At 34.2% G+C, this 20,889-nt stretch overlaps 1 protein-coding gene across 1 annotated transcript; it reads right to left on the minus strand.

Moving 5' to 3' along the window:
• Positions 1-1,860: 1,860 nt before the first annotated feature.
• LOC131048203 (beta-glucosidase 6-like) lies at positions 1,861-13,120 on the minus strand. The gene is made up of 14 exons (XM_059216906.1): positions 13,075-13,120; positions 6,831-6,892; positions 6,687-6,753; positions 6,545-6,603; positions 6,379-6,454; positions 6,208-6,279; positions 6,030-6,117; positions 4,849-5,116; positions 3,308-3,423; positions 2,993-3,222; positions 2,567-2,598; positions 2,349-2,451; positions 2,129-2,237; positions 1,861-2,032 (listed from the first exon to the last, which is right to left on the minus strand). The coding sequence occupies exons 3-14, from the start codon at positions 6,736-6,738 to the stop codon at positions 1,861-1,863; spliced, it is 1,377 nt and encodes a 458-aa protein (XP_059072889.1). The 5' UTR covers positions 6,739-6,753; positions 6,831-6,892; positions 13,075-13,120.
• Between the last annotated feature and the right edge of the window lie 7,769 nt (positions 13,121-20,889).

Below are 20,889 nucleotides of genomic sequence, written 5' to 3' on the forward strand. Positions count from 1 at the left end.
TTGTAGATATACCTTCCAATCCTTCAAACCCTAGATGAAATCTTCCACCTATTAGCACAAATTGGACTCCTGGATGAAGCCCTCAATCAAGCAATAATCTGAGTAGGTATCTCACAGCCTCAAAATTGCACAAACACTAAAGAGTCTTCGTTCTCCAATGCTAGAAATGATTGAAACCCTTGTGTATTTCTACACACAACTCTCATATCAAAAAGCACAAGTTTTATAATCTTCAAGAATGAAAAACATTTTCTTTTTGAGTCCCTCAATCTCCTTAATAGCATTTAAATCCACTTTCAAATCCACTTTAGGGTTTGCATAATAACTTTATTTAATATCCTCATAAGTGGGTGCCCAAGACTTGAATTATTAGATGCACATTAATATCATTTAAAATGATATTTAATATTTATCTTTCAACTTTATCAAATGCATCAATAAATAGGCCTAAAATATTAAAAATGATTAATTGCACTTTAAGTCACTTAATTGAGGGTCATGGACCCATTGCACATAAAGTAATTTTAATAACGTTATAATGCCTTTAATGAAATTAAATATTAATAAAGTATTACTTTATTAATAATAACATAACTCCATAAATACTCATTATTTCTCGATCCTGTCTGAACCAGGGAGTCAACCACTGCATCCATTGTGCATCCATCTACCTTACTAAAAATAGTAAGGGTCCATCTCAATCATCCATCTCAATCATCCACTGACTTACTATAAATAGTAAGTGTGTAGAATTGAGTCCAACAAAGGCCAAACCTAAACTCTGGATGGGAATAAGCCTCTTGCTCGGATAACTGAGTCCCTGTAACCAACTGCCTTAGCGTACGAGGACCAAGAATAGGCTAAACCATCAAAAAACAACAACAAGCTAAAAAGGGGACATTACAACTACACCCTTCAATAAATAGTACAATTCAGAATAACCAGTGGGAAAAACTAAAGATAAAGTGAAAAGATCTATGATCAAACATAATTTTTGCCCTAAAAAAAATTAAGTCAAGTAGCAAGGAGAATTTAACAGATTTCTAGCCTTGATTCGAAATGATGTTGGTTAATTTGTTGCTTTCTACTCACCCTTCAATTGTATCTTGTTTCTGAATTGGATCATACTAGTATTTATGTTCTCTTGGTTTGTAGTAAAGCCTAGTCCCCTTTTTTTTTTTAATATCAATAGTAGCATTTTTTATATTATTTTAAAGATAAATTGGATGAACATGGATACTTGCTATTTATATTCATTAAATTTGAATGATAGTGGATCATGTTCTCTTGTTTTTCAATAGAAACATATTGATTGTATAGATATTGGCATTTTTGCTTTTATATAGTGCTTTAGACATCTAAATCAGAAGTTATCATTTAGCTAAATTGTCAAAAGTAGAGGGTTATAGTCAATCGATATCACCCAAAAATTGAACGTAGCCAAATCAAACTTTTGAAAAATCGAGCCTTAATGAATGACATAAACAAAGAACATATTAACAGACATAAAGTTTGAACCACAATCCTTGAGATGTTAATCTTGAGTGTTTTTGGATTAGATTGTGTATGCAAAAAACTCATACACAATCTAATTCGGAAACACTCAAGATTAAAGAACATATTGACATCAACAATTGAATTTAATCAATCAATCTAATACCTTTTGAATCATTTTATCACAATAAAAAATCCTTAGCTTAAAACCATATTTTTATTTATTTTTTAAATTATATTGGTCTTAACTAAAACAACTGCCATAACACAAAACAAAAATATTTATACAAAATTTCAGAACTTGAAATTTGCAGAGAATGTATTAGCAAACACAATGATAATGAAGCTGTTGATTAAGATAGGTAATCAACGTTGAAGTAATTGCTTGAACCAGTTTACAGAGGCCTTGGGATATCTCGTGAGATTATCATTGTAATCCACAAAGTAGACCCCAAATCTCATTGTGAAACCAGAAATCCATTCCCAATTATCTATCAGAGACCATACGAAGTATCCCTGCACATTGCAACCATCTTCACTGCAATACATACAAACACATTCACAGCGTTAATATTCTTGTCTACCATGGCCATGCCTAAGTTTTCCTGTAAACTAACGATTAGTGTACACTCACGTTATGGCGGCAGAGAGGTTTGACATATAGTCCCGATGGTACTCTATTCTCTTCTCATCGTCCAATTTAGCAGACATTGGCGACAGGGGATCGTCCTGTTCAGCCGTCCCTGCATTAACAATGTACCCAAAAGGTGTTTTTTGTTTGGAAGGCATAAATTATACAGAAGATAAATAGATAATCACAAATGTTATGATTGAAAAATTCTGTCATCTGTTACCATTCTCTGTGATTATAATAAGTGGATCGCTGTAGCGTTGCTTTATATAGTTCATCAGTTTCCTTATTCCCCACGGAACAACATATTGCCAGATTGTTGGACCCTGTCATTGACAATTATTGAAAGATCAGATTTTTAGTTAACATTCTACTGGTAGAAATCAAGAAACGGAACATTTGTACAAGGATTGAATTAAAGAAATTAACAGCTTGACATACCGGCTCTCCAATAGGTTGGGTTCCCTTCCACGCTGTCAAAACAGAATTAAAGACGAGAGGGATTAGAGAAATTATTGTTTTGTTTTTAGATTTCAAGGTGTAAGATTTTATTTGTATCAATATTTTGGATTACATTCAGTAGTCTATTGTCAGAATGTAAAATTACTGTTAAGAGATGTAGAAATGCAATCCGTGATCCATAGTCAGAATATAAAAGAGTAATATAGATTCCATATCCTCTGGCATTCTGATGATACATCGCAGATGTCATTTCTACATTTCCAATTACTCTTTTACAAACTGATTATGAATCATGAAATATGATCTGAAATGACCATGTAAACAAAATCTTACACAACAAAATAATAAAATCAAATATATCACTTCATCGCAAACAAATGCGGAGACAGGGGATGCTTGGCTTACGGAAAGGAATGACCCCTGCATCTATAAAAGTGTCAGTAGTGCCACTGGGAAGAAATAGTCGAACCAAGCTGATGTTTGCTGCATAAAATGAACTGTAATGGTTTACTCCTACAAAGTCCAAGGAACCCTTTACCATAGCAGATTGGGTCTTGTTGAATATAGGCAATCTGTGGCCTACTCTCTCTCTCATGGAAGCAGGATAGTCACCAAAGTAAATTGGATCCATGAACCTGTACAAGGAAAACATTGCAGTTTCATTTATTTATCATTCTCGACCAGAATTCTGTAAGGCAACCGTTTATGATATATTTTTACCATCCAAGCTGGAAATCTTGAGCTATTTGTGCTGCCTCAATGTCGCTACTTGAATTTGACAATGGCTCGTACCAGAAAACATCGAAAGCAATTCCTATCGAGCCCCCTTGAGTCTTCTGATTCACAGAAATAATAATAATGTTTAATTCAGAGGTCTAACAGTTTGGGAAGATAATTGAATATCTTAACAAGGGGAAAAAATGAAATATATCATCTTTGGCAATGACCAAAATTGGTCAAGCTGGATTGAAAAAATATAAGTTTAGGGGAGAGGATCTAGTATTGAATATTCTAATTTTACACTTTTCAAAATCATAACATTAATTTTCGATCACTCTCAATTTTGTACAATAGTTGAGCACCTTAACTTCAAGCTGTGAAAATTTCAAATCACTTCCAATTTTTTATAACAGCTTACTTGGCGAGTCTGCGGCTGCTTATAACTAAAGTTTTAGGACCACTTCATTATAAATGATGCCACATCAGCATGTTTTTTGCCGGATCTCCGAAAAGATCCATAATAAAAGTGAGACTAATACTTGTTTACTAAGTCTTGTTTTATTGGTGTGCTGATGTGACATAACATGATTTGTTGCTTTTAGATCTAAGGAATACATTTCATTTAATTATGGATAGTCATCATCAACACTAACAACTTTAAAGTCAACTATTGGTGAAATATTGTTAAAAATATTGGGCACTAGATCAACAAGTGATATATGAACTATTGGAACATGCTCAACTACTACATCCCCCTAGCTTACTTGACAAGGCCTGTGCTTATAACTAAGATTTCAGGTGTACTTCATTAAATATGATGTCACATCATATACTTTTTATTGAGGTTTCCAAAAATATGTGCATTAAATCATATTTTGTTTGTGTGCTGATATGACAGCACATAATTTTTTTCTTTTTAGATTTTATTCAATTAGAATACTCATGATCAACACTAACAACTATAAAGTCACAACTAGAGTGCTATAATTTTAAATATTAGACATTAAATCAACAACTAATAAATACTAGCATAACTATTAGAACATATTCAAAAGTCGTCTCCTCTAATGTAGAGAAAGAATAAAATGAAAAAAAAAAAGTTTAAAGATAAAACCTTTGCATTTTCATGTTGTTTATTGTTTACCTAGGTACGGCGAAGAGTTTAAACAGTTAGTACTTATTTGCACATATTGGCTTTAATCATTTATTGGTATGTGATCAAACAAAGTGCAAGATTTTGCATTCAAAGAATTTTTTCGCTTCCATGGAATTGGATGTTATTTTGTGCTCCCTTGTTTGACCTCCTAACACCCACAATTCTTGAGGCAATACTAGAGGTAATAAATCTGATAAAGCAGGTCAGGTGAGAATATATTGGTCTCAAATTCTCTATCAGCATTCTTTCAATGTATATTGATGGTTGGCTAGTAATTTGTAATGATAGAATTCATTGCAGTAGTATGAGCAACCCTTCTAGAAATTCATCTGTTAGTTTGAGGCTTTTAATGATGGAGGTTGAAAGAGGAAGTTAATCAACTTACAGTATATTTGGTTCTATATGTTTGAACTGCAGCAGCATGTGAGAGCAACACATTATGAGCAACAATGTAAGGTTCAGTGGAAGAATTTCCAAATTTGCAAACACCGTGATTGACAATGGGAATAGATATTGAACATCTTCCAGGGGCCTCCATTCCAAGGTCGTATCCAGAGATTGAAAATCCATGAGGCTCGTTGAATGTAAGCCAGTGCTTTACCCTGTCTCCAAATGTTGAAAAGCATATATCTGCATAGTTTGCATAATCCTCACTGCCACAACATAAGAGAACATTCATTAAGAATCATCAAATTAGCTTACATTTTGTAACATCTTTTAATGACATCATCAAATTAGCTAAGCCATTAGAAACATTAGTCAAACCTTTTTTTTTTGTTTTCTTTCTAATAGAGGAATCAATATTTGGTGGGACCTGCAAAGAGAAGTCTTAATACATATCATTATAACCTCCGTTCATATTAACTACCCTTCATCCATATGGGGTAAATCCAGAGAAATTGAACCTGCAACCATCATCCATGTTTCCAACAGCTTGACTATCCAGTCTATCTAGATGCAATGGGTGCTAAGTGTACCATTCATTCTCATTAGAAATGGGTTCTTTTGAACCATTACTCATGAAACATGGGTCAATGAGTTTGACTCGAAAACTACACAGGTGAATCTTGATCGCAATATCATAATCATCTAGTCTACCTTCAATGACTTAAGCATTAGCCAGACTTACTTGATACATATTTTCTAAATTCTCTTTTTAAAATAAGACAAATAACATTTTTGGATGAGGTGAAAGGGAATTGGTTGCTGTAGGAGTACCAGAAGGGTTGCAACAATTTTTTTTAACCAATTTTATGCTTAGCTAGAGACAATACCTTTGTATGACAGGAACATAGATAATTTAAAGTAAATCTCTGATTTGTTTAATTTAGCGTAGAAACGAATGCTACAGTCTTTTAAATCCTTTAAATAAAATTAACCAGCTAATCGTGACAGAAAGCTTGCTAGTATCCACAGAAGCAGCTAAATGTTTACAGGATATATATATATATTCATCTTTTTTCAAGGATTACCTAATTGACTGTAATTTGTGAACTCTATTGCAGGCTTGAAATGCCATGAACATTGCAGTGCTATATGGTGCAGTGAAGAACTATTTATACGTACATGATTTTGGAGCTAAGCCAGCCTTTGTAGGAGTCCTGCAGAGCTTGAGGAAGGTCCCAGTGATACAAAGTCACATAAGGCTGAATCCCTGTTTGTATAAGATAAACACCTTACATAAATTGCTTGAATTTACTAGCCTTTCATTTCAAGGTGAAAGCAGAAAAAGACAATTGAAAACCTTTCTGCACAAGGGCATCAATTAGTTTGTTGTAATAGTTTAAGCCCTCCTGGTTGATGCTTCCACTGCCATCTGTAAATGGATTGCAGTGGCAGAGCTTTAGTAACCCTGTAGTTAATCAAAATTCAGAAATTTATACAATTCTATTGTGTGTGGAGTTGTGATTCTTACTGGGTAATATACGCGACCAGGAGATTGAAAATCTGTAAGCATCCACCCCCAAGTCAACCATAAGATCTATGTCTTCCTGCAAAATAACAAAAATTTAGAAATGAAAACCATCTTACCAGGCTACTTTTTCTTAATACAGAGAAGCAAAATTTTAAAGAGAAAAGACCTGATATCGATGATATTCATCAATTGCAACATCCCCACTGCTGCTGTCCTGTATGTTACCTGTGAAATTGAAAACCATACACAAAAATTCAATTAACTGGGATTCTTCCCAGGTTGAGGCTTTAGTCCTTGTATATACTTACCAGGTTGATGGGAAAATGTATCCCATATACTTGGTCCGCGTCCATCTTCCATGGCCGCTCCTTCATACTGTAAATCCAGAGAAACACTTAAGAGAATTGCACTAAAAATGAACGAAATACAGGCAGAATTTCTTAGACTAATACCTGGTAAGCTGAAGAAGCTGTGCCAAAGATAAATCCTTGGGGAAAATCTTTTCTGCTCAAACATTGTATAGATGAAACTTGCCAAAGTACTAGTATTAGTATTGCCACACCCACACACCTTTCCATGGTGGAATTAGCATGTGAGGAACACCTCTGAACCTTCCCAGAATGATTATCTACAGGCTTATTTCTGCATGTGTGTGCATCGTTATGGTCATTAGAATACAAAAACTAGAACAATGTTTTTTCCAGAATAGATATTCTGAAATTGGATGATGACGGTGCAGATTAGCACTAGAGAATGCGTTTTTTTGGCTGCTTTCTCTCATTGACGGTATCCACCATAAACATTGAGCATTCGGTGATTAAAAGAAAGATAGATATATTCTTTTATAGTTCATAATGTCAGGTCTCAGGGGTCTGTATTGAATAATTTAAAAATACTGGTTGTCATCTTAACATTTCGTTTTGGGAATTATTTTAATACTTCTTATGTAGTTTATATCAATTTTTAAGGACATTTGATTTCGAGACAAAGTCTTGTTATAGAATATATATCCTTTCTTGTCAACGATGTCATATATGTTTAAGTTGTGTAATGGGATGAACTACGGATATATTTATTTATTGAAGACTTATTTTGGTTAGGTACTCTTTTATATAAGAGCAGGCCTAGAATTTTAGAAAAAATTGGCAAGGAATCAAGATTCCTTCTTCTTTTGGACAAAAATCTAAGATTAGAAAGGAAGCTCTTTGGACTCCTCTTAAGTACGGATGGTTAAAATTAAATTTTGATGGAGCTTCCAAAGGTAACCTAGGCCCTTCAGGGATAGGATATGTGATTAGAGACCACTCAGGGTCAATCATTGGGAAAATGACCAAGCCAATGCCACCGGACACCAATAATATAGCAAAATTTAAAGTTTTACTGTTAGGATTACTGGATTGCATCAACCATGGGTTAAGAAACATCATAGTGGAGGGAGATTCAAAGATAGCAATCAATGCAATCAAACTGCAGAAAACCCCAAACTGGCGGCTATAGGCAATTCTAGATAGCATATTTGAAAACCTGGCGAAACTAGAGCAATATGAGGCTAAGCATATCTTCAAAGAAGCGAACACAGAGGCAGATGCTCTCTCAAAAGCTGCACCAGAAGACATTTCTATTCACTGGTGGAAACAGGGAGATAATCAGCAAGACTAACCTTTAGAGGTTTTAATTTCACAGCAATAGTTTCTTTTGGTTTGATGCCAGCATGGTAGGATTTCTCAAAGCAATAAAAAATGTCCAATAGAGCCTTTCCTTTTCATATTTTCAAACTTAATCCATAGTGTTAAAGTTTGGGGAACAGTTACTTTTTTGAATTCAAACTTTTCCACCAACTCCAAGAGATGAACGGACACGCCAGCGGTGACGTCATTTATTTTTGTTCTTGTTAAAATAGAATTGTCTCACTTGCCTCCCGAAAAGCCAACTTGTGGTAGCCGTCATTCTTAGTACGAGGCATGCGTTGTCCACAGGATGGACATCAACTCATCAACAAGCATGCGTTGTCCACAGGATAGACATCAACTCATCAATAGGGAGATTTGACATGATTAGGGACAAATATCCTTTGCCACCTTTGCAGGCGAATTTAATGCAAGGCATTTCTCATAAATGCATGTTGAAGAAAGTGTCGCCAAGCCTTTGCTAAGCTTTCTCTGCAAGTTATTAACTACTTTTTTCTCTGCAAGTGCAATCAAAATAGGTTAAATTGCTCCAGACCCTCGACAACCACCAAGGTGATAAAGAACCCGGTAGCCATGTCTGGTGAGCAGCCGTTTGAGTTCATAATGAGCATCTATCCAAGGCCAATTTCATGATTTGGTGCAAACACTCCCATCTCCCTTTCAGCTTCCACTCGACAACTTTCATTCAGAAAAATCACAGATTTAAGACCGAAGAGGCTATTGCTTTATCCAGAGCCAACAGTCATCCTGGCTGTAAAGTTCATCTTGGGCAATGGGCATATAAGTAGGGAGGAATACCCCCGTGACAACACTAGTATTTCATCAAGATTTGTTGCCTCCTTTTTGGACTTGAAGTTAGATAAGCAAGCAGTTTGGACCCTCACCAAGAGGCTTTTCCCAAATGAAATCTTACTGGAATTGCAAGAGATCCTTAATAAGGCGCGTCATGATTCAGGAGCTCTTCGGTCGAGTGATAGAATTATGTTCAACGTTGCTGGGGAACTTATCAAATACTATCCTTTTCTACTCGACCTTAAAGGCAAGGACCTTGACAAGCACAAATCATTCGCAGGTATGGGACTTAGATTGCTCAAATGGCTCTTCCTCAGAGAGAATCCAAAAGATTTGGGCAGGGAGGAAGAGCTCCTTGAATTTGCTAGGCTGAATGGAGTCTTGCCCCCAAAAGCAGAAGAAGAGGAACCCCATGCAAAACAAGGCAAGAGAGGTGGTGGCAGAGGTTTGGGTTGCGGTTCTGGCCAGGGCCATGGAAGAGGCAGAGCCCCAATGCCCCTTACTGAGCCAGAAGAAGATCTTTAAATAGATAGGTTCCTCATGTTGGGTGTTTTCCTTTGAGATGTTGTTAAGCCTTTAGTTGGTTGTTGGGTTTTTAAGTTTAAAAAAAAAAAAATTAAGGTAATCTCTGTTAAAGTTAAACTCGCAAATATTTTGATTATCGTTGCTATAAACTCCGAAGGTCTTTAGAATTGATGAAGAAACTGTATAGGGTTTATTGCTTTTTAAGATAAACTCATTTTCATATTGTGCTTAGAATTTGTGGGCATTGAAGCTAGATTCCCTCTCTGTGTATTCAGGGATTGGTTTCAAATATCTGTCTTAGGCTCTCTAGTTTTTTTGGAATTCTGGATCTTTATGCTTTTATTGATCAAAAAAAAATTTACTAGATCGTCAAACAATATTTTTATAAAACAGTATATATGATCTTTTTAATTACTAGTAAACCATAAAAAATTATTAAATATAAATTAATTTAAAATCTTTTTTTTTTTTTTTGGATGGAAACATGTAAGCATACATTGAAGTTTTTCAAATACAATCCTTCACTGGCAGATAGAATTTGAAATGATTTGTGCCAATTCGTCTGTCCAAATAGAAACTCTGCAAACAAATTGGCATATCACCTCACATATGGCAAAATTCATGATCTTCTTCAACAGTTGCACACAAGTATGGAGAATAAGGAGATTCAATCGTCAAACATTCACCTATGTTTGGAGACTGTCAAGCATGAAGTTGCAGTTTAGTATGAAATTCTAATAGAAATGTTGTAGTTTTTGATGTAGTCTTATGATGCAACTATGTATCAACTATTGTAGTTTCTAATTTGATGTTTCCCACTATTTTGTAATTTTTTATTTATTTTTTTCAATTAAAAAAAATACGTGTAAGTTTTAATTTTATGGAATAGTTTTTAATATCAATTTGAAAATTTAATTAATTTAATTTATAAAACATTTTTAATAAGATTGTTTACATATTTTCTAATATGAATTTAAAAACTTACCTGCATTTTAAATTTAACTTATATATTTAATAGTTATCATTTAATATCAATATATATGATTTTATGATATTTGTATTTAAGATAATATATATGATTTTATGATATTATGTTGTTTTTAATTTTTAATAAGGTTGTCTTGAATATTTTTTAATATGAACTTAAAAACTTTCTTAAATTGTAATGTTAATTTTTTTTCATATTTGATATGTATGATTAATAAAACTAATAAACAAATTTAAATATATATTTTTTTTTATAAATTGATTTTTTTGACAATTTATATTTTTCTTAAAATGTCAAATGAAAACATTCAAATATCAAATTGAGCCTCAAATTCCAAACACATTCAAAGAATACAAATTTTAAAATCTTTTATAAAATGATAAATATGAGAAAACATTTTTAAAAATATTTTTGTAATTACAAATATACAAAAAAAAAATTTTAAAATAGAGTTTTTAAACATATATTGAATATTTAATTTAAACTTCTATATGTTTACAAACCTCCTTCTATAGACCATTGACAATTAGCTTTTTATTTGATGTTTGTTGCTACTTGTTCAATGGGAATCATAATTGTGAAAAATGAAGGATTGGTCGCATTTTATTACTAAGATCATTAGTACTATCTGATTAGCAAGATGTATTGATTAATTGAATTTCTTTATTCATTTTTTTTCAATAGTTAATTATTTTCATTTTCATTTTTCTTTTTAAAAGATTTGTTGTCCATTTTGAACAATTAGCTAATTAGTCATTGGATTTTTTTTAATTATATCATGTTTTTATTAATTTGTTTTAAATATTTGATTATTTATATTTTTTATTCATTGATTTTAGAAAATTTATGAAAAAAAAATATTTAAATTAATTAAATAATAAAAATATTTAGTTAATTTAATTTTGATTAATGATTAATATATTAATTATTTTAATTTGTGAATGTTTGTTATGTGCAAGGTGTTAGCAAGATTACACAGTCGAGATTCCAATTCCATAAATGGCTTGGGTAAGATGCGTGATTGTAGAAATTACCATATAACTTTTAAAATTCACATTTTAGCATTAACCTTACTTTTCCCATTTGTTCATTGAATGTCAAATAGATGAACAAAACGTTTCATTTATGAAACTTGGAGTTGTAGTTAAAATAGTAATCCTAGTTCAATTTGACAACCTAGAAATTGAAATATAAATTACTAGCAATTGCACCCTGGTGTGCTAAAGAGCTATAAAAGTTCAATAAGGGAAAATTTTGGACTATTTTTTGCATACATTTGTGCAATACATGAGGTTCATTGGTAGGCCTTTTGGAAAATGATGTTGTTTGTGCAAGGTCTGGATGGAGAAGTGATATCTTCAAATCAATTATGCATCCACTTACAAGATCCAAACACAACTAAAATAAAACCTCTAAATCAAGAAGATAATTAGGCTCAATTACACACACACACACACACACACACACACAGAGATGTTGAAGAAACATGGAGAGTTAGGGATTAAAGAGAGGAAAATGGATATAGATATATAGGTATAGGAAGAGGGAGAGGGAGAGAAAGGGAGACATTTAAAAATAGAGGGGGAGAGAGGGAGATATAGCTAAAGATGAAGATAGAGTGAGAAAAGAAGAACAAGACAATTAGATAAAGAAATATTGAGAGGTAGAGGGAGAGATAAAGAGAGATAGGGAGATAGAGAAGGAAATATAGAGAGGAAGAGATAGGGAGAATCATAGAGGAAGAGGGAGTATATATATATATGTTAGGTCCAACAATGAAAGCTAATGTACTGAGAGGGGAGGGGTGAATCAGTACTTCAAAACTTTTCTTTAAAAACAATCTTACTGATAAACATAAATTGTAAACTGCTGATCTCATAATATAAAGCTAACACATGATTATAGAAATAACATTCATACACATTTCACTCCATAACACAAATATTTTTATTTTGGTTATGTAGAAACTCTTTGTTAGAGAGAAAAACTGCGGTGGGGATGGCACCCACAACTTCACTACTGCAATAATAAAGGTTGCTCGGTTAGAGCTACATGTTTAGCTATTTCTGATAGCTTACCCTGTTAGGAGTATCAAGATCTTTAGATCTACCTTGCTAAAGGATTTTTACAACACTTATACAAAATGCTGCACCTGGTTAAAGGCTTTACAATTTATAGACTTTGTTAGAGTCTTTTACCCTGTTAAAGGTTTCTATTATAACTCAAATGATTCAATAAAATCTTTACAAATATCTGTAACTTTACATCTGAAATGATATAGCAGATTCTATGTGCTCAATATGAAATTACCTTGCTCATAGCATACCTCGGTAATTGATAAATCAACTCGGTAAACCCTTCTGTTTACTCTGTCCCTTAAACTGTTCTCTAGAGACTTTCTCGGTGACCTCTGAATATCTCTATCAGTCGTAGCAGTCACAACTCAATGTGTCCTCTTATGATTTTCCTTTTAACTCTTTTATCACACATGTCTCTCTTTTTGATTCTCAAATCATTCTATATAAATAGATCTCTAGGATGGTTATATGTTCATGCTTCGATCTTACAAACAAGATTCATCGAATGAATAAACATAGAAATTATTTCATTGGATAAACTTCCTCAAAATCATACAAAATCTTGAAGTGCAATTTCCTATGTGATAACAGTTCTCTATTCCTCGATTCTTGTAACACGTTTCCACATATGTGTCCAGGTTCACTGAATCTGGTAACACATTTCTACTCGATTCAGATTACTCGGTATACCTTCTTTGTTGCTCGATAGACATAGATCGTTACTCGGTAGACAACTCGGTGTATACTTAACTCTGTGACTCCTTTCTTCTATAACCGACTGCTTTAGTGCTTACCGACTGAATATTTCAATAGTATTAACCGACTAGAGTATATAGGATGACTTTGGACATAAAACTAATGACAACTTAGTAAATAATAACAATCTCCCCTTTTGACATTAGTTTGGTATGTTTGACGAAACTCCTTTCAAAGTCATAAATCAGAATCTATATACTTACAAAATTTGACTAAAATGACAGTATATACAATTGTTAATAAATAATAACATACTCAAATATATACTCCTCTTATCAATATACTGTACATAACTTAATTTGCATGCTCCTGTGATCAATGCTCGGTGTTCACTGTCGTGTTCTATGCTCCCCCTGTCACTTTCAATTGTACATCCGGATACTTTGTTCTGCTCGGTACACTCCCTCTTATACTCGGTACACTCCCCCTTTTTGACAAACATCAAAACTAGTTACCATTAGGTGGAGGCAACTGGTCAAAAATAGATTTATACTTTGTACTAGCGTCGGTGAGATCAGTGGAGAGTGCATCCTTGACACTATCCATTAGGGAATTCTGAGTTGTAATATCAGCTAACAATGAAATCAAACCATCTAAAGTGCTTCCCTCTTGTTGAGTGGATAAGTGGGTAGCTCAGTTGATCTTCTCTTGGACTAATGATAAGTGGGGAATAAATAAGGTCTGAAGAGTCATGATATCCATCCTTATTTTGTGCTCTTCATTCCGAAGTTCTAACTGTTGAGCCATAAGAATTTGTAGCTTGGTATAGAAATTCTGAACAGAATTTGGCTCGGTGGTCAATTTATTGGAGAGATTGGTAATCTCTTGTTCAATGACTTTGGTCTTATGCTTGATATCCTTAATAAATAATGAAAATGTATAGAACTTCTAAAATAAATAAAGAATATGTTTGAGTTGAGGGGACAACTCAGCAATGAATCCAACAAGCTTGAATTTACCTATAGCAATTGCTTTCTGCACTTCTTCAATCATTTTGGCAATTAGCTCTTTATCCTTCAACTTGCTAAGGTATTATAATGTGTCTACTCATGATGCTTCTAATTTAGTGAGTAGTTCATCCAGTTGCATATGGATGGCAGCATCTTTATTCACGGTAGCTTTAGGTAGCATGTTTGTCAATAATGCTTTAACCTTCTGAAGTACTCGGTTCTTCTTCTAAATAGCCATTTGTCTTTCTTGTTCTGCTTTGGCTTTACATAATTCTCTGAATTCAATGTGCTTGTCCTTTCAGTTTTGAAATGTCAACATTTGGTAACACAATAGGCTTTGACAGATCTACCTTGAAACTATGCTTCTTCACTTTCTTTTCTTTGGATGATGAGGCTTTCACCGGTTGAATGAGTACAATGGCTTTGGAGGCTTGTTCATCCTCGGTAGGTTGCTTAGTAGAGGCAACACTTTTGTCGGTTCCCTTAGCCTCTGATGTATCCTTCGGTGATTCCTTGCTTGGGGTCTCAGTGGCAACAGTTTCAGTGCATGCAGGTGCTTGAGCAGTCTGTTCCCCGGTGGCCTGAGAAGTTGATTCTCCTTTTGTAGACTGTTGACCCACTTTGCCTTGATCAGTGTCCTGAGGTTTCTTGGTTGAAACTTGCTGAGTTACGGGAGGATAGGACTTGACTTGTTCCAAAACTGATTCACTTGATACCAATTTGGCATAGGCATTTCCTTCTATCATCTCTTGTTCCAGTGCCTCAGTGTCCATGACATCCTCATCTTGTTGAATAGTTGAAGCGGGATCTTGCTCAGTAATGTCAACTATTTCAACTTCACCTTGAGTTTCTTCAGTCTGAATTCTGAAGATTTCTTGCCATTTTTCTTTGGTTTCCTTTTCGACTTCAAGATAAAGTCCATTCATCATTTTCAAGGCTCTATGTTTCACTTGAAAAATTTTCTGGTAGTTTTTCAAATGATTTCTAATATCATCTACCGACATGTCTGGAAAGAGATGTACTAAAACTCTTTCTCTTATCTGCTTCTCCAAGTCCATAGCATATTTCCATCTGTTGTCAATGTGAGAGTATAATGCATTTGGAAGAAAGTTACTTACTTCCAATGGAACTACTCGGAATTTGAGAAGTGTACATACAACTGATTCTTCTATTTGTCTCTTTTCTTCTCTTGTCTGGGAGTCATATTTAACATACCTGAATGACCCGAATCCTCCATATTGTTTCAATTTGGCACAAAAGTTGTCAACACTATGTACATCTTCCTTTGTGCTTTTAACAATCTGAAATTTATTTTTGTCTTCAGATTCTATATCACTTGACTCCTTATTCAAAATGAGTCTCTTGGTCGACTTTCTATAAGTCTTTGTAACTTTAAGCAATTCAACATTTTTCTGCCTCTTACTAGGTGACACTGCAAATGATCTAGTGTTAGGTCATTTCACTGGTGGAGTCGGTGATACCTTAGGTGTATCTTGTTTCTTCCTTTTCAATATTTTTCCCTTTGGCAACTCAGTGCTCAGAGTGATGGCTGCTTCCTGAGCTTCAGATTCTTCCTCAATTGAAAGTTGATCATCTTTCCTACCTGTTGGCTTAGTAGGTTTGGAGGTAGAACCTTCTCCAAATTTCTCAGTTAAGTCTTTTATCATTTTAGTGGCTTTTCTTGTAGCCTTCGGTACTACTATGCTCATTTTTACTTTTTCTTTGACCTCTTCATAGGTACCATACCTGATCTCGGTAGCATGCCTTGGAAGTGTCAAAAAGGCATCTATCTATTGTTGAGAAATATCAAGATCCATCTCATAACCCATGGACGGTAGAGATTGAATTCTAGGATCTACTGCATTGACATAACAGTAGTCGGTGTCCACTTCAAAACATATATCATCCTTATATTTTTCCACTAACTGAGGTGGGATTTTGTACCTGTTATGAATCTTTTCTTGAAATGTGCTGAAGTAATCATCCATTATCTCATTGAAATTATCACCTAACTGATTGATAAAGTCATTTATTTGATGGGTGATTGGTCGGTGTAACTCCCAAACTATGTTATTGACTGATGGGAAGAAATTCTGAAAATAGAAAAATATGCACACTAAGAGTGACCCAAACTTTAGTTTGTTTGCTGAGTTATTCTTCTTAGGTTTCCTTATAGTGTTGAGATTTTTAAATAGGTTTTTCAACAACACTTCACATAGATCAATCTTCATACCCTTTTTCACAATCTTGTAGGCCAAATCTACAGCTGCACATGGCACATTTTTTTCTCTTGCCAATTGAAAGAAACAATAACCAATGACTCTAATTGCAAACTTTAGCTCTGCATCTGTAACATTATTCAATTTAAGACCTCTGCAATCAGACTCAACTCCGGTTAAAGTTATCAATTCCTTCTGTGAAATCATTTTCTGTGCTCGGGCATGGTCTTATATAGGGTATCTGGTTATTATGTGAATGATCTCCTTGTTGATTTTGAACGATTGCTCCTCTAACCACATAAAGTCATCATGAACTCTGCTTAAAACAAATTTAACCCATTGGGGTTTGAAAACTCGAGGGTAGGTTAGGGCTTTGGTATATCCCTTGACTTTGATATGCTCATACTTGCTATCTAGGATTCCATCAGTGCATAACTCATCATACATGTCCTTGATCTCGGTATGACCTAGCTCTTCAACATGACACTTAGTGTAGAATCTGACATCTTCAACCAATAGAACCCTATCCAGAATAAGAGAAAATGCAGCTTTCTCATCAGGTTTAGATGCAACTTTGGGAGGTAAGGAATACTTCAGTGAGGGCTTCTCAATAGTCTCAACTACAACAGGTTTATGTAACTTAGGAGCCATTTCAAACTTGGATTTCTACTAACGAAAGAGCTTAGGGTTTTAACTAACCAGAAAACACTTTCGACTTAGTAAATATAATGCAAATGTTCTCAACTGATATTGATTGGTTAACTGGCTTAAAAATGTGTTTGAGATTGTTGTATAAATACCTTGAAATTCGCTCGAGAGATGTTTGATTGCCTTTGAATCGCTTAGCTTTGCTCTTTGATAACTGGTAAGTGTAAAATGACCACGCGAAGAACTTTAAGTACACATTTTACCTTATCGGGCTTTGTGCAGGTAGGTAAGAAAACATTAAATGCACTCAGTTCGACTAAACTGATTAACTTCCTTTTACGCTTTTACCGACTAGACAGGCTTCCTACACTTACCGACTTCTCTGGTACTCCAAAAGACTAGATAGAATTTCAAACTTGCTAATGCATCTTAGCTATGCAGAATTTGAAATTAAGTATATGATAAAATAGGAACTATTAAGATCTAACCTTGAGAGAATGCAATCCCTTCATACCTTTATTGATTAATTCGAAGTAGATGCACCTAACTCGGTAGGTAATGTGCTTTCTTCATTTTTGACTCAATTTCCTTCTTTTTCTAGATTTTCTGTAGTTTGATTTTTATCTCTTCAGTATCTCCTTTGGGTTGATCTTTGCAATCTTTAGCCAAGTGTCCAACTTTATGACAATGAAAGCATGCCATTCCAGGATTTCTCCATGATCTTCGGTTGTTCATTCCAAACCTTATCATGCAGTTGGCACTTATATGTCCATATCTTCCATAACATTCACACCATATTCTTGTTTGTAATCCCATGGTACTGCAGTATACTATCGGTTAAAATCTGTGTGAGTTCAGTAGCTTCTAGTATTTGCTCGGTGTGAAGACCGCATATAGTTTTTCTGCTTAAACCAACACTTCTCAGTACTGTGTCCATATCTATTGCATTTTTTGCAAAACCCCTTGAATTTTGCCTTTTTTAAATTGCTAGCAGACTTTGTCCTACATTGTTTAGATGTGTGACCATACTTATTGCATTTGTAACAATAACCATCAAACCTAGTGACATTCGGTTGCTTACCTTTTCTGATTTGGCACACGTTGGTAGCATGTTCTTGTTTTCCACAGTAGTTGCAAATAGGCTTCTTTCCTTTGATGTTCTCCTTGTTTCCAACTTGCTTTGATGATTCCCCTCTCTCAGTGGTGTTGATCCCTTTCTCGGTAGAGTTTTTTTTCTTTGTAACTAAGTCTTGCATCTTTGTTGGGTCTTCTTATATTTAGTTGCTCATCCAACATCCTTGATGCTTCATAACTTTTCTTCAGTGTTTCTTTTGATTTCTTCTTTGCTTCAAGTTCATTGGTCAATCTTGATAATTCAAGTTTCAATGCTTGATTCTCATTTTACTTTAGATTTGCTTCATGATGTGCATAACCCAATTGATCAGAAAGATTATGTTGAGTTCCAGTCATTCTTGTGATTTCATCATTCTTTTCAGACACCAATGCTTCTAGCTGTTGTTTTTCCCTTTCCATGTCTCTTATGTTATCCTCAGCTATTCTTAATGCATCGGTATTTTTAGTCATCTATGTGCTGAAATGCTCATGTTCTCTTTTCATTGCTTTAAGTTGATCATTCAGTGCTTTGTTCTTTTCTTTCAATTCTATAATCATTTCTTCAGACTCTTCTGATATATTGTTCTCAGATGATGTCTCAATCTGTTCCACCAACTCTTGTGAGTCCTGTAAATCATCAGACAACCTTCTTCTGACTTTCAGTGATCTTTGCATTTGTCTCTGCATATCCGGAATCACTTGATTAGCATGATCCAATTCTTCTTGAAGATTCACAATTCTCCGAGATTGATTGTAGCCTTCCATTGATAAGATCTTTCTCTTTAGGTTGTTAAACCCTTTTCCAAGATTGAATCTCTGATACCAATTGTTAGGTCCAACAATGAAAGCTAATGTACTGAGAGGGGAGGGGTGAATCAGTACTTCAAAACTTTTCTTTAAAAATAATCTTACTGATAAACATAAATTGTAAACTACTGATCTCATAATATAAAGCTAACACATAATTATAGAAATAACATTCATACACATTTCACTCCATAACACAAATATTTTGGTTACGTAGAAACTCTTTGTTAGAGAGAAAAACTGTGGTGGGGATGGCACCCACAACTTCACTACTGCAATAATAAAGGTTGCTCGGTTAGAGCTACATGTTTAGCTATTTCTGATAGCTTGCCCTGTTAGGAGTATCAAGATCTTTAGATCTACCTTGCTAAAGGATTTTTGCAACACTTATACAAAATGTTGCACCTGGTTAAAGGCTTTACAATTTATAGACTTTGTTAGAGTCTTTTACCCTGTTAAAGGTTTCTATTATAACTCAAATGATTCAATAAAATCTTTACAAATATCTGCAACTTTACATCTGAAATGTTATAGCAGATTCTATGTGCTCAATATGAAATTACCTTGCTCATAGCATACCTCGGTAATTGATAAATCAACTCGGTAAACCCTTTTGTTCACTTTGTCCCTTAAACTATTCTCTGAAGACTTTCTCGATGACCTCTGAATATCTCTATCAGTCGTAGCAGTCACAACTCAATGTGTCCTCTTATGATTTTCCTTTTAACTCTTCTATCACACATGTCTCTCTTTTTTATTCTCAAATCATTCTGTATAAATAGATCTCTGGGATGGTGATTTGTTCATGCTTTGATCTTACAAACAAGATTCATCAAATGAATAAACATATAAATTATTTCATTGGATAAACTTCCTCAAAATCATACAAAATCTTGAAGTGCAATTTCCTATGTGATAACAGTTCTTTGTTCTTCGATTCTTGTAACACGTTTCCACATATGTGTCCAAGTTCATTGAATCTGGTAACACATTTCTACTCGGTTTAGATTACTCGGTATACATTCTTTGCTGCTTGGTAGACATAGATCGTTACTCGGTAGACAGCTCGGTGTATACTTAACTCTGTGACTCCTTTCTTCTGTAACCGACTGCTTTAGTGCTTACCGATTGAATATTTTGGTAGTATTAACCGACTAGAGTATATAGGATGACTTTGGACATAAAACTAATAACAACTTAGTAAATAATAACAATATATATATATATATATGCACAAAAATGGTGGTCAGAAAAGTGGACACACCCAAAAAAAACATGAAAACAACAAAACGCGCACGAAGTATTTCAAATGTAAAGAATCCCGTACGCATTTAGGCTCATTTTGTTAAGCCTAACTAAAGCTAAACCATGTATAGGGTTTAAAGTATACTAACCATGTACGCGGTTTAAAAACTAAAACCTCGTACGCGGTTTAGAAACTAAAAACCCCGTACGCGGTTTTAGTTTGTAAACCACGTACGTGTTTGTCTGTCAATAAAATGCAATTCATTTAGCATTCCATTAGGTTTTTCGGAAGGATATATACATAAAATATAACATTTATGTATTTCACTTATACTTTAAGTTATATTTTATGTATATATTGTCAGGATGTTTGAGAATGGTTTCAGATCTCTAAGAGTTATAATGCAAATTCTAGTTTTTTTAGTATTCTTATAAATTTTAGATAGTCAAATTTCAGTAATCAGCATGCTCATATTAGCATTATCTCTCTCATCTCTTCCCTGCATTCCCCCTCTCTCTTCCTTAACCCCTACCTTTTTTTGTCTCGTAGGCATCTCCCTCTCTACTTTCTTCCCTCTCTCGGGTATCTCTCCCTCTCTACTTTCTTCCCTCTCTTTCTCATCTCCCTCGCCCTCTTTCTCTCTTTCATCTATCCCTCTCTTTCTCTCCCTCTCTCAAATATCTCTATCTCTCACTCTCTCC

This window comes from Cryptomeria japonica, chromosome 2 (assembly GCF_030272615.1).
Source record: "Cryptomeria japonica chromosome 2, Sugi_1.0, whole genome shotgun sequence".
NCBI classification, from domain to species: domain Eukaryota; kingdom Viridiplantae; phylum Streptophyta; class Pinopsida; order Cupressales; family Cupressaceae; genus Cryptomeria; species Cryptomeria japonica.